Below are 13,045 nucleotides of genomic sequence, written 5' to 3'. Positions count from 1 at the left end.
CAAAAAGCACATCCTTATTTTGCGCCACCTCGGATGTCAGGATGTCGATCTCCATCTCTGAAAAGTTTGGTTTTTTGCCAGTAACTCTTCTCTCCATGTTTGACCTTAGTGGGCGGGGCCTCCGAACCAGGAATATTTAGGGCGTAACATGTTAATGACGATGGAATTCAGCCGCCGCATTTATCAAGACCCGATCATTCGTACGCTGGGATTGGTCCGATACGAATGTTTCATGAATCACACGTGGATCCTATCGTACGAACAATTCTGCGCTCAGATCTGCGCCTGTTTTCACGCAAGATTGATAAATGAGGGCCAGTGTATTTACCTGAACAGGTGAATCCGTCTCCTTCATAAAATGGCCGACAGACGCAGGTGTTGTTCTCCTGACAGACGGCTTTAGGAGAACAGGGTGGAGAACACTGGAACACCTCACCTGGACCAGAGAGAGAGTCAGTCAGCTGCTGTTTCTTTACCTCTACCTGTCCACCTGTCCACCTGTCCACCTGTCCACCTGTCCCCTCTCTCTGAACATCTAGACCTTCATCACCTGTGACCAGTGAAGCTCACGTGATATGATTGAAAGCTGTGCAGCAGCTACTAAATGGACCTTGTGGTTTTGTCAGTGAAGAGCTTTAACATTTATCCACTAAATGGACACATCAAAGATTCAATCAGCAATCAATAACCATTAGAATTATTTCTTCTTCTTTGAAAAGCAGAGAAACAGAAAACACACATCAGATTATATCATATATATATATAATGTAAATATAAACTAATATATATTATATATATTGATCCGAAGCTTGTGACACTCACTCTGCTCGACGTCACACCGCTCGCCGCTCCACCCCTCCTCACAGAAACAGGAACCCGTCCCTCGGCGTCCGGCGTCACATGACCCGTGTTCTGAACAGTTACAGGCTGAAACAGATTCAACACAAACCGTCAGGACCACGAACCCACAGGGTCACATGACAACCAGGAAACTGTTCTGCTCACCTTTACAGGTAGGTCCATAGAACCCGTCATCGCACTGTTCGCAGGCCATGCCCCTGAAACCTGCGTCACAGGTGCAGGTACCGTTACCTAGGTGACCGTCGTCACATTTACCATGGGTACTGCAGGGGGAGCCGACTCCACCTGGACACACTGGACAAAGGATCAATACAGGTAAATGAATGATGTCATATCTGTGATGTCACTGTGATCGTTTACATGTCAAAACATTTCATCAGCTGTTAGTGAAACAAATGCTAACAATGAAACATTTATCATGTTGCCTGTACCTGACTGTGCAGCCCACAACAGACAAAACTGGAGAAAATGCTCAAGCTGAGTCTAATAATAATAAAACTCATGATTAAAAACTATGGGAGTCAGCATAAAATATATGAATATATTTTTAATTAAGATTGTAATGTTTCAGGAAAAATCATTACAATAAGTCAAATAATATGAATAATATTATCTTTTATAGTATTTTAGTAGTTATAATAAGACTTTAAAGTCTTTAAACATAAACAGAGTGATGTGTTAACAAACCAAAATATATTATCTCTGATTCTGACTTTCTATCCCTTAATTAAGAATAATGAGACAAAGATGCACAAATGAAATTAGTTAGTTTCATAAAGTCACCAGAAGTTTTTTACCACCAGGGCAGAAATGAGCTTCCATAGTTTTCTTTAATGAAATAGATCTGAATGTGTTATTTGTAGGTGATAGGGCTGTCTCACCCAGACAGTCTCGTCCGTGGTAACCATGACAACACTTTGGTTGCCAGAAGTGGACGGTGCAGATGCTGCGACAGCCGGTGTTTTTAGTGACGAAAATGGTGGGAAGGTCGCACTTCTGAACCTCCTGAACACAAACGACACAGAGATGTCACACACAAAGTTCATGAGTCTGTGGTAACACATGATGAAGATGATGATGACGGTCAGACCTTCTGTTTGGACCCTCTGGGACAGCGAGTAGCTGAGGACGTGCACAGGCCGCAACTCATCTACCAGAGAAAAAGAAAAGAAACAACACTAACTAAAACCAAATCTAGAGCTGCTGGTTCTCACTTCTTTTATATCTTAAACTTATTATTATATCCAAGTATCAAAGTCTCACAGGGCCGATGTTCCCTGAATGCCTCACACGCAGACTATCAGTAGACGGTATATAATTTACTGATGTTCCCTGAACGCCTCACACGCAGACTATCAGTGTACGTGTATAATTTACCGATGTTCCCTGAATGCCTCACACGCAGACTATCAGTAGACGGTATATAATTTACTGATGTTCCCTGAACGCCTCATATACAGGCTATCAGTAGACGGTATATATTTTACTGATGTTCCCTGAACGCAACACATGCTGTCTATCAGTAGACGGTATATAATTCACCGATGTTCCCTGAACGCCTCACATGCAGACTATCAGTGGACGTGTATAATTTACTGATGTTCCGTGAATGCCTCACATGCATGTTTTAATTAATAGATTGTAGATGAGGCGTGAACACACCAGGGGGCGCTGCAGAGAGGGCAGGAAAGCAGGGTTCAGTGAACAGTCGAGTGAGGATTTACCTGGAGGTCAAAGGTTGTCTGTTCATCACAGCGTCCTCCGAGGCTGGGCGGAGTCAGTAGGCAGTCGATCCCATAGGCGATCCCGCCGTTAAACACGAGGTGTCTCTTAACGACCCGACACTTCCCGTCATTGACGAAGATTTCTCCCTGTTCAAAGACAGTCAGTTAATCAGAGCGTCGTCTCCTCTTCTTCTCTGACGTCTGTTTCTGTTGTACTCACGATGTCGTCCATCCCTCCACAGCTGAAGGAGAGCGGGGAGCCCTGCAGAGTCCGAGCCGAGTCCAGGTGGATCAGGCCTTCAGCGTAAATCTGAGTTTGAGGGAAGAAAGTTAAGAATTAATATCAAAACATTCACTCTGATAAATTGTGAAGAAAATCTTTGTTAAACGTATTAAAGATAATATAATAAAGGGAAATGTGTCTGTTCATCACTGTCAAATCTGCTAAACGAATAAAGTAAATGTCACTTAATTTTCCCTTTTTTCAACAACATGTTTCACCATCGTGGCCTCTGACGTCTCCGTATGCTGATGATGCACAGTTATACCTTCATATAAACCCACTGATGTCAGCACAGGGCTGGATGGTGAATCATCAAATTAAAAAAGTATTAACCAGTAAAACCTGCAGGTGATTTGACTGATTGATTCTGCTGCTTCTTCTCTAACCGCCTCATTTTAAACTCGTCTGTTTTTAAGTCTTTCATAGTAAATTTGTCGTCATCTCTTTTTGTGTTTCTGCTCAGGTTGAAATCAAGCGACATGATGAGAGGATATTATATATGTTAAATATATATATATGTTATGAGAGTGAACAATATGATTACACAGATGTTATTTCTCCTGTCTGATTGAACATGCATGACTTGATGTTTGATGAGGATCTGATTCTAACTAACTAACTCTCATGTTGTAGAGAAAGTTCTTTAACCAGTTTCCTGTCTTTGTTTTCAGCATCACCTTCTGGGCCTGCAGGATGTGGTACTTCAGGTACTCCACCAGCTGAGCTCGGTTATCCTGGTGGAACAGGAAGTCCTTCTGCTCCTGTGGCAGAGACGCCAAGGCGCCGTCTGAGGGCAAGAAGACTGTCACCGGTTGGTAAATCCCATCATTCACCAGGTCCATCACACCTGTGTCCTGAAACACAGGTAATCTGTCAACATGTAGCTACAGGGAACAGGTGGAGGGAACTCTTCAGAACAAAGCTTGAAGGTCTCACCTGGAGAAGTCTGTAGAAGGTTTTATATCCATGACGTTCAGCTACATCTGTCAGGTTCACCTGGAGGAAACAGGTGTATGAAAGAGTCAGACAAGTTATTGATTAGTGAAAATAAACTGATCATTGAAACAACTAACTGATCCAGTCAGATATGATCCCTGTCTGAAGACACCACTTTCTATAGATCAACACTTTTACATTATCATTGTTTAATCAGAGATAAATGGACAGAGGAATGGACAGTCTGTGGTGGACTGACAGGGACGTCTGGATTGTCTTTGTCCAGGTCAGGAGGAAGCAGGACCTCGTCGATTTCATGGAAGATGCCGTTGACGCTGATGTCGTGGCTGTACGTCACATTGGCGTGGTCGATGAAGATGCTGCCCTGAGAATGTAACAGACAAACAGTTTTCATTTATGACTTTATCTCCACCTGTTGTTATCAGGCTTTAATGTGATAGATCAACAACAGAATGTATCGCTGATCTGATTGGTCACCTGGGTGGAGCTGGTGGTCAGGACGAGTCCAGACAGAGATGTCAGGTTTCGGGGTCGACTCAGGTCTGCGGGCAGCAGAGTGTGACACATAACGATGTGGCTGCGCAGGACAGATGCCAACTGTTCTTTATTTTTCTCCGACCTCTTCAATTTTGTCTAAACAGAAAGAAACAACAGAAAGAAACAATAGAAATAAACAATAGAAATAAACAATAGAAATAAATAAAAGGAATCAATCTTCAGCTTTGTTTAGCAGAGCAATCGATTGATTTGATCACATGGTATTTTCCATCATTTCTGATCAAGTATCAAACTGAAAAAATGTGTTTTATACTGTTTCTATCTCATAGTTTCTTCTCTTTTTAAGATCCATGTTGATGAAAATTATAAGTTTTTTATTATTATATCATTTAAAATCTTCTTTCAACTACACTCAGAACTACAAAATAAAAATGCGGTTAGGATTTTATGTGTTGACTTTCATTTAAAGCATCAAGGTTTTTGCTGTGGTGCTGGGACACACACTCAAATACTGGACCATTTAAAGTGTTGACCTGATGGTGTTACTGGAGGAAAAGTCCAGTTCATCCTGAGGTGAAGATGAAGGTGAACATGAAAATCTGCTGAGACTCATTAACGTCCACAGAGACACGATGCAGCTGCTGCAGGTTTAGATCAGAAAACACTGAATCTGAATCAGATGACAGTCATCATCACCTTTGCGGCGTTGTTTTTGTCGGGTTTCAAGGCGGCGCTTGTCGGAGCGAAGACGGTGAATGGGCCGCGTCCTTTCAGAGAAATCTCCGCCACCTGAAAGCAGAGTTTTTACTTGTGTTGATGGGTTTCACCTGCAGGGGGCGACAGAAAGATCGCGTCGGCACTCACCATCAGAGCCAGGTAGAAGTCTCTCAGCTTCCTGGTCAGGATCTCCTGCAGAGAGTCAGCTGTTAGGTCAAAGAACCTGAACACACCTGGTTCTGTGGTAATGTTTCAGCTGCTCACCTTCCCCACGGTGCCTCTGCAAGTGAGGCCGTCTCCCAAGAAGTTGCTAAAGCATGTGCAGGTACGAATACCTGGACCGGTCATGTTACAGCGGGCGAACTGGTGACAGCCTCCATTCTTCTGGAAACATTAGCAGCACACAGTGTTACTGTGTACGACGTCATGTGTGGTTTCCATGGTGATTTAAAGTACCTCACACCGCCCTGTGAGTCTTTGCAGTACTTTAGTGTACACAATGATGTCAACTTCAGGAAGTTGTGACAGAAAGTAACTGACAATTCCTGATTATGATCTCAGATTAAACTGAATCAAACAAACAACCGACAGTTTCAATTCAAACTCACCTTTCGACACAAGTTGATCATCTGACAGGTCTGTCCATCACCTGAGTAACCGTCACTGCAGGAACAGGACGTCTGCAGAGCGACAGAGAAGGACACTGAACAACAAACATCATCCAGTAAACAACTCATCAGGTGGGCACAGGTGGGTACTGACAGGTAAAGGTGGGTACAGGCAGGTACAGGTGGGTACAGGCAGGTATGGGTAGTAACAGGTGGGTACAGGTGGGTACAGGCAGGTATGGGTAGGTATGGGTAGGTACAGATGGATATGGGTAGGTACAGGTGGGTAAAGTTGGGTACTGACAAGTAGAAGTAGGTGTCACATTAAGCATCAGAGAGTAGAATCAGTTTTTACTTTGTTTGGTCCGACATGGACACAGTCTGCGTTGACATGGCAACCTCCGTTTCCCTCCAGACAGGGATTTATCTCTGTGGGACAAACATAAACTCCTGCAGCACTTGAACGCATCACACATTCTGTCAGTTTCCCTGACTAGTTCTATTGACACCTCTGACACCTCTTACACAGACGCCTGAGTGAATTCATTCTTTGATTTTTAATTTCTATATAAATTTCAGTTTTATATGTAAATTTATTTCAAATTTTACATTTAATGTAAATTAAATTATTTTATTTTTTTTCATTTTCTTTCATTTGTTGGACGAACACAACACCAGGCTCCACCCACCTGATACAGGTGAGACCAGAGGTGTTCAGAGTTCACCTACCGACACACACAAGTCCGTCTCCAGAGTAACCGCTGTTACACACACAGTCTCTGCGTCCAGGTAGAGTCCGTTTACAGACGGCGTAAAGACTGCAGCCGCCGTTATCCTCCACACACGGGTCCTTCGCTGCAGACGACATCATCATCATCATCATCATCATCATCAACATAAAAGAAGATGAACACACAGCTCACCTTTAACTGGTTCATTTGAACTTTGACTCTGTGTGTTCAGGTGAGCTCAGGTGTGACTGGTTCACCTGTAGCTGTTAGGTCATTGTTCTTACCTTGACAGGAAGTCCCGTTTCCTTCAAACCCTGCAGCACAGAGACACTGAGGGCCGGATGGTCTGATCACACAACTGTCAGAACAGAGAAACGACCTGTGTCAAAGCAACAACATCCTGCAGGGGGCGCTGCAGTCACAGCTGATCACTGACGCAGCAGTTTAAGCACATGAAGAAGAAGGTCTTACTTTGCACTGGTGTGACATCTGACTGAGCCGCACAGCTCATCAGCCGTGGACTCAACCTCTGAAAACACAGTTTTAGAGACAAAGTGTGTAAACATGTACATATATACACATATAAATGTATGTGCATTATATATGTACATGTGTAAGATGATTTACATGATGAACAGTGTTATCATTTACAAAATGTGTCAATGAAAGTGAAAAACGTACAAGAATAAAGCAAAGACAAAAGTTATGACTTATGAGAAAACTGCTGTAATTTTGTGTGAATATTTGTAATTTATCTATTACAATACTTGTACTGTAATACTGTTCTACCACTGTTAGAGTAAAGTTATTAAAAAACTTTATTTAAAAAAGATTTTACAAGAAAGACGTGATCAGAGCTAAACCTGTTGTGACTGAATCTCTAAAATAATCAAGCTTTGAGAGAATATAATGTTATTTTTGAAATATAAAAAATGTAGATTAATTACTTTATTATCAAATTAAAACATTTTATCCAAACTTTATAAAAACTCTGACGTGTCTCTTCTGTCTTAGACGTTTGTGTCTCTGTGATGCTCTCACTCTCGTCACAGATGATTCCTCTCCAGCCGACGTCACACTCACACGTCCCGTCACCTGTGAGTCCGTCACTGCAGCGGCCATTTTTACACCTGCAGTCTGGGAGGGGGGGGGGGGGGGGGGGGGGGGGGGGTTAGTTCACTGGATGACCTTCAACAACGAGCTCGGGTCCTCACCTGTTTGTTTGTTTGTTTGTTTGTTTGTTTGTTTGTTTGTTTGTTTGTTTGTTTGCCAGCAGGATTAAACAAAAACTACTGAACTGATCTGCACCACACTTGGTGGAGGGATGGGTCCTGGTCCAGAGAAGAACTCATTATAGACTGGCGTTGATCCAGATGATGATGTGGATCTGACAGATGTGTAGGACTGGTACTGTACTGTACTGAGGACTGTTCCAGTTGTGTGAAGTATACTCACCCTGGTCACAGTGGACTCCATATTTCCCGCTCTGGCAGGTCTCGCAGGCAGTCCCATTGAACCCTCTGTCACACTGACACAGTCCGGTCCCGCCCGTCCCGTCCAGACACACTCCGTTACCGAAGCAGGGCCGACCCTTCGGACCGGGACACGGCTCACAGTGCTCCCCGAAGAACCCTCCACAACACCTGCGCACCTGGAAACAGAGGAGGTCTTTTATTCTGAAGGAACTTCCTGTCTTTGCGTTTGTTTGTGCAGAGGAGACATACGATGTTCCTCCGGAGGCACGTGGCTCTGCAGCCGATGGTCAGCAGACGCTCCTCCTCAAACATCCGGGTGAACATACACTTCCTGGTCCTCGCTGACTCCTGCAGAGAACAGGTGACACAAACACCATGATGTCATTAACATGCTAATTAGTGTATTACATCATCGAGCAACATTTAGCCACTTTCCCAGCAGCTTTAGCTTCTCTGAGCTACATCCTCATTGACCCCACATGGTCCAGACCTGTATGAGGTTTGGACCTGGACCTTATGTATTTTGCTGTAATCATCTCCTGTTGTTGCCACTTGATGATTTATTTAAATGTGTGTTTAACTGTGTTCTTCTGCGTGAACACAGACAGGAAGTGAAAGACGACCCCGCCCAGAATCATGAGTGTGTGGGTCAGGTGGCCTGAGGGTCGGAGGTCTTACAGCTGGGACGGTGTCGTTGGGGCAGATTTTGCCCTGTGGGAACAAACAGTCGACACAGGTTCCCTGTGGAGGAGGAGAACAGTGTTAATCAACAGGTGAGTGTGAGTGCAACAGTCTCTCAGGTGACGGGAGACGTTACCATAACGGTCAGGTACGTTGCCTCATCACAGCGGTTCCTGTTGATCTGCAGAACAGCTGACAGGCCGTGAATCACTCCGTCACCACTCAGGATGTTGGAGGAGTTTATCTGAGCATCGTTCACAAACAGCTGAGGAGACAGAGTCATATGATCAGGTCATGTTATCAGATATTCATGTGATCAGGTCTCTGGTGTATCAGGTCATGTGATCAGGTCTCTGGTGTATCAGGTGTGATGTGGTTCAGGTCCAGACCTTCCCGTCTCGGGGGAAGAAGCCAAGCTGGAAGGAAAATCCGAGCAGCGTCGGTTTGTAACCTCCAGGCTGCAGGTCGGTCTTCAACAAACGCTCTGATGTCACCACGTGGTAACGAGTCGTATTCACATCCTGTTAACAAAATAAAAGCACAGAGACTGTAACAGCTGAGGTCTGATGTTTTGTTGACTCTGCTCTCAAGTCAGACTTGTACCAGTGCCGTGGCGGCCATCATCTTCAGGTAATCGTTGATGGCAGCGTCTGTTGGGGCGAAGATGGTGAACTCGTTGGCCTGTTCGATCTCGTCTGTCAGGTTGTACTCCTGAACAAAGACACACACACACTTACAACAAACACCACAAATAAATAGAAATAACTAAACGAGCAGAGTGTTTGTGTTCGTACGATCAGATACGATCTGAAGAGCGAGAACTCTGGTCTCAGAGTGAGCGTTGCCAGCAGCCCCCCGCTCAACTTCCTGTCCGGAACCAGAACCTGCAGGTCAACAGACAGAGTCAGTCGGTCTGTGGTGTCAAAGCATCGTCAGTGTTGTTACCACGGTGACATTTTTTTACCTTATCGATGACATGGATCAGCCCGTTGGTTGCAGCTAAATCTGAAGTGGTGATGGAGGCTCCGCCCACAGCTGTGAGCTGAGAACAAACACTGAGTCAAACTAAAACTTCATCATCAGAGGATTCATGTCTGGATGTTCTGGTCCTCCAGAATCAAACCTTCTCAGTCAGCATCGCCTCTGTGGACTCACCTCATTGGTTGTTGAAACAGGAAGTGTTGTCTTGAGCAGTGATGTCACGGAAGAAATGGTACTCAGGCTGGATAACGGATACCGACCAGGGATCATGTGATTTCTGTAAACAGATGACAGATCTTACAGATGTGAACAAACAGCTGGAGGCAGAACAGAGTTTCAGTTCAGACCACTGACAGGTTCAGGTTTAAGATCAGACCAATGACGGGTTCAGGTCAAAAGTCAAACAGCTGTAACCTGACGAGACTCGGTAGGTTTCCCTTCATGGTCCAGAAGCTTTTGTCCTCTGAAGACATTTTTGCAATAGCAGCTGAAGACGGAGCCAGGACAGTGAGGTTCTGGTCCATCATAGACCAGGTCAGACCAGAGTCCTGACAGAGGATGACACAGAGACAGAAATATAAGACTCAGACAAGACAAAAAAAGATTCAGGTGAGACCAGGTCTTTGTTCTCGGAGTGATACTCACAGTGGTCCAGGTGAGAAACTCGGAGGGGTCGGGCAGACTCATCAGTTCCTGGAATCGTCAGGAAACAGAGTCAGGTTTGGTGGTGAAGGTATGGCTGAACTTACCTGTCGAAGGTCTGAACCTGGTCGAAACTCACCTGAGCCACTGAACCAAAACATATGTGACCGTCTCCAGAAAGTCCTTCATCACAGACACAGGTCCACCTGGAGGACAGCAGCCGACAGCTGGCCTGAAGACAGGAACGGCAAAGACACGACACAGTCAGAGACCTGAGGCCTCAGAGGTCAAACATCCACTGTGGTCATGTGATCAAAGATCCCTCAGCCTCAAAGACTCAGATCAGAGACTCAAAAATGCGTCTGGTTCAAGAGATCAGAACTCACCAGGTAGTGACAGCCTCCGCTCACAGTGACACACTGGTTCACGGCCTCACAGTCTCGGCCATTTCCCTTGTACCCGGCTTTACAGCTGCAGTCGCTCTGTTGGAACAGACCAGATCTCAGACTGGACTCAGGATCAGGATCCAGTTCTGAAGCTTTAAAGGGTTAAATTTACTGCCCCCATAAAGTCAGAGGTAACGCCTCAGTGGACCTCACCTGTCCCGGTCCCACATAGATGCAGGTGGCGTTGGGGTGACAGCCTCCTCTGTCAAGACCGTCACAGTTGTTGACTGGCTGACACTCGTCTCCGTCCTCCCTCCATCCGCTCAGACACTGGCAGGAGTGAGTCCCCGGTCCCGTCTTTATACATTTAGCCTGCAGGGGGCGGTAGCGAGTCAGGGATCAGGACTGTGAGGGATCAGGACTGTGAAGGATCAGGACTGTGAGGGATCAGGACCAAAGAGCTGGACATCAGTGAGTTCAGGTGACTTACGTTCACACTGCAGCCGCCTCGGCGAGGAGGAGCACAGGGGTCAGACTCCACACAGGTGATACCATCACCTTGGTAACCATGTTTACATACACACCTGAAACGTACACAGCACACACTGAATGAAACAGCACATGGGGGAGTTCACAGGTAATCAGATTACTGAGTTTCCCATGAGCACTTCGTCAGATCTGATTCTCCAGGTTGAAGAAATGAGGCTCACTTACTGTTTATAGTTAAAACTGATACAGGTAAACTCACCTGGTGGTCCCTTGGCTGAAGTCACAGTTGGCGTGGGCGTGACAAAACTGAGCCTGAACGCCGCAGGCCGCTGTTTGTCGGTCACAGAACTGACCAGTGAAACCCATCTGACACGAGTCCGGTTTACACCGACCATCTGAGTCTGGACGGTTGTCACACTGTCCATGGATACAGGGACAGGCTGTAGGCACACAGGTGAGCCTACATCATCATGACATCACACCTGCGTGTATGACGTCATCAGATGAGGGCACTCAGACTTACCTGTGTCACAGTTTGCGCCATATTTGTTGGAGAAGGAGCAGTACTGACAGCGAGAGCCTCTGAAGTTCGAATTACAGATACACGACCCATTTCCTCCAGTCCCCTCCATACACTGTAAAAACAACACTTCAGTTTCCTCCAGTCCCCTCCATACACTGTAAAAACAACACTTCAGTTTCCTCCAGTCCCCTCCATACACTGTAAAAACAACACTTCAGTTTACTCCAGTCCCCTCCATACACTGTAAAAACTACACTTCAGTTTACTCCAGTCCCCTCCATACACTGTAAAAACAACACTTCAGTTTCCTCCAGTCCCCTCCATACACTGTAAAAACAACACTTCAGTTTCCTCCAGTCCCCTCCATACACTGTAAAAACAACACTTCAGTTTCCTCCAGTCTTGATAACGTGTTGAGTATGTTGAAAGTCTGACCTGACCGTGTCCTGAGCAGGGAGTCTGGTATCCACCTGGACAGGGAGCGCAGTCTGGACCATAGAATCCTTTACAACATGCCGGAGTCTGACCACACACAGGTGCACATAGGTAAACACAGGTGAACACAGGTAAACACAGGTGCACACAGGTAAACACAGGTAAACACAGGTAAACACAGGTACACACAGGTGAACACAGGTGCAAACAGGTACATACAGGTAAACACAGGTACACACAGGTGAACACAGGTACACACAGGTAGACACAAGTAAACACAGGTGAACACAGGTAGACACAGGTGAACACAGGTAGACACAGGTGAACACAGGTAGACACAGGTAAACACAGGTGAATACAGGTAAACACAGGTAGATACAGGTACACACAGGTACACACAGGTAAACACAGGTAGACACAGGTGAACACAGGTAAACACAGGTAAACACAGGTAGATACAGGTACACACAGGTACACAGGTAAACACAGGTACAAACAGGCAGACACAGGTAGACACAGGTAAACACAGGTAGACACAGGTGAACACAGGTAGACAGACACAGGTGAACACAGGTAAACACAGGTAAACACAGGTAGATAAAGGTACACACAGGTACACACAGGTAAATACAGGTAGACACAAGTAAACACAGGTACAAACAGGCAGACACAGGTAGACACAGGTAGACACAGGTAAACACAGGTAGACACAGGTAGACATCACTGAACAGACACCTGATTCAAACATGTTTCAACAGTTCTGTGACACCTGGGCAGCTCTGTCTCCTAATGAAGATCATGTGATATGACCAAAATGTCCAGAACAGATTTTAAATGGACCTAATCTGAACAGGTGTTGACGTACTGTTATGGTCACGTTGCAGAGCGGCGAGCAGCCAGTCGCCGGGATACTGACAGCTGGACTGCCAATGGAGAAAGTGTAAACACATCCGAATATGGAGGCGCCCTGATCAGAGAGAGGATCACACACTGAGACACACTTCTCTCAGTCACACAATAAAAACCCTGGAAAACTGAGCAGAGTGAGACGTCT

General features: G+C 45.5%; 1 protein-coding gene across 2 annotated transcripts in view; it reads right to left on the bottom strand.

Annotated features, from left to right (window-relative positions):
* The window catches only part of stab2 (stabilin 2), a 29,235-nt gene that overhangs the window by 7,300 nt on the left and 8,890 nt on the right, over positions 1 to 13,045 (bottom strand). The window contains exons 20-58 of one of the 2 annotated variants that reach the window (XM_023397470.2): positions 12,857 to 12,958; positions 11,992 to 12,078; positions 11,557 to 11,668; positions 11,293 to 11,473; positions 11,035 to 11,128; positions 10,758 to 10,916; positions 10,545 to 10,640; positions 10,298 to 10,390; positions 10,162 to 10,209; positions 9,931 to 10,064; positions 9,691 to 9,793; positions 9,500 to 9,577; positions 9,330 to 9,419; positions 9,139 to 9,246; positions 8,925 to 9,056; positions 8,672 to 8,800; positions 8,533 to 8,595; positions 8,104 to 8,202; positions 7,835 to 8,030; positions 7,421 to 7,516; positions 6,851 to 6,908; positions 6,664 to 6,737; positions 6,378 to 6,503; positions 6,004 to 6,077; positions 5,649 to 5,720; positions 5,305 to 5,424; positions 5,188 to 5,232; positions 5,020 to 5,112; positions 4,303 to 4,458; positions 4,064 to 4,189; positions 3,805 to 3,864; positions 3,546 to 3,722; positions 2,806 to 2,895; positions 2,586 to 2,732; positions 1,952 to 2,011; positions 1,743 to 1,866; positions 1,006 to 1,155; positions 823 to 927; positions 329 to 436 (exon numbers count right to left, since the gene is read on the bottom strand). In XM_023397470.2, the coding sequence (XP_023253238.1) occupies positions 329 to 436; positions 823 to 927; positions 1,006 to 1,155; positions 1,743 to 1,866; positions 1,952 to 2,011; positions 2,586 to 2,732; positions 2,806 to 2,895; positions 3,546 to 3,722; positions 3,805 to 3,864; positions 4,064 to 4,189; positions 4,303 to 4,458; positions 5,020 to 5,112; positions 5,188 to 5,232; positions 5,305 to 5,424; positions 5,649 to 5,720; positions 6,004 to 6,077; positions 6,378 to 6,503; positions 6,664 to 6,737; positions 6,851 to 6,908; positions 7,421 to 7,516; positions 7,835 to 8,030; positions 8,104 to 8,202; positions 8,533 to 8,595; positions 8,672 to 8,800; positions 8,925 to 9,056; positions 9,139 to 9,246; positions 9,330 to 9,419; positions 9,500 to 9,577; positions 9,691 to 9,793; positions 9,931 to 10,064; positions 10,162 to 10,209; positions 10,298 to 10,390; positions 10,545 to 10,640; positions 10,758 to 10,916; positions 11,035 to 11,128; positions 11,293 to 11,473; positions 11,557 to 11,668; positions 11,992 to 12,078; positions 12,857 to 12,958 (4,165 nt within the window). The remainder of the gene's footprint in view (positions 1 to 328; positions 437 to 822; positions 928 to 1,005; positions 1,156 to 1,742; positions 1,867 to 1,951; positions 2,012 to 2,585; positions 2,733 to 2,805; positions 2,896 to 3,545; positions 3,723 to 3,804; positions 3,865 to 4,063; positions 4,190 to 4,302; positions 4,459 to 5,019; positions 5,113 to 5,187; positions 5,233 to 5,304; positions 5,425 to 5,648; positions 5,721 to 6,003; positions 6,078 to 6,377; positions 6,504 to 6,663; positions 6,738 to 6,850; positions 6,909 to 7,420; positions 7,517 to 7,834; positions 8,031 to 8,103; positions 8,203 to 8,532; positions 8,596 to 8,671; positions 8,801 to 8,924; positions 9,057 to 9,138; positions 9,247 to 9,329; positions 9,420 to 9,499; positions 9,578 to 9,690; positions 9,794 to 9,930; positions 10,065 to 10,161; positions 10,210 to 10,297; positions 10,391 to 10,544; positions 10,641 to 10,757; positions 10,917 to 11,034; positions 11,129 to 11,292; positions 11,474 to 11,556; positions 11,669 to 11,991; positions 12,079 to 12,856; positions 12,959 to 13,045) is intronic. The other variant, XM_087171512.1, reaches the window with a different exon arrangement.

Source organism: Seriola lalandi, unplaced genomic scaffold, assembly GCF_002814215.2.
Source record: "Seriola lalandi dorsalis isolate HSWRI2012SDOR001 ecotype SW California unplaced genomic scaffold, Sedor1 jcf7180002055008, whole genome shotgun sequence".
Classification (NCBI taxonomy): domain Eukaryota; kingdom Metazoa; phylum Chordata; class Actinopteri; order Carangiformes; family Carangidae; genus Seriola; species Seriola lalandi.
The sequence above is the reverse complement of the archived record's forward strand: the minus strand, read 5'-3'. Positions and strand labels throughout refer to the sequence as shown.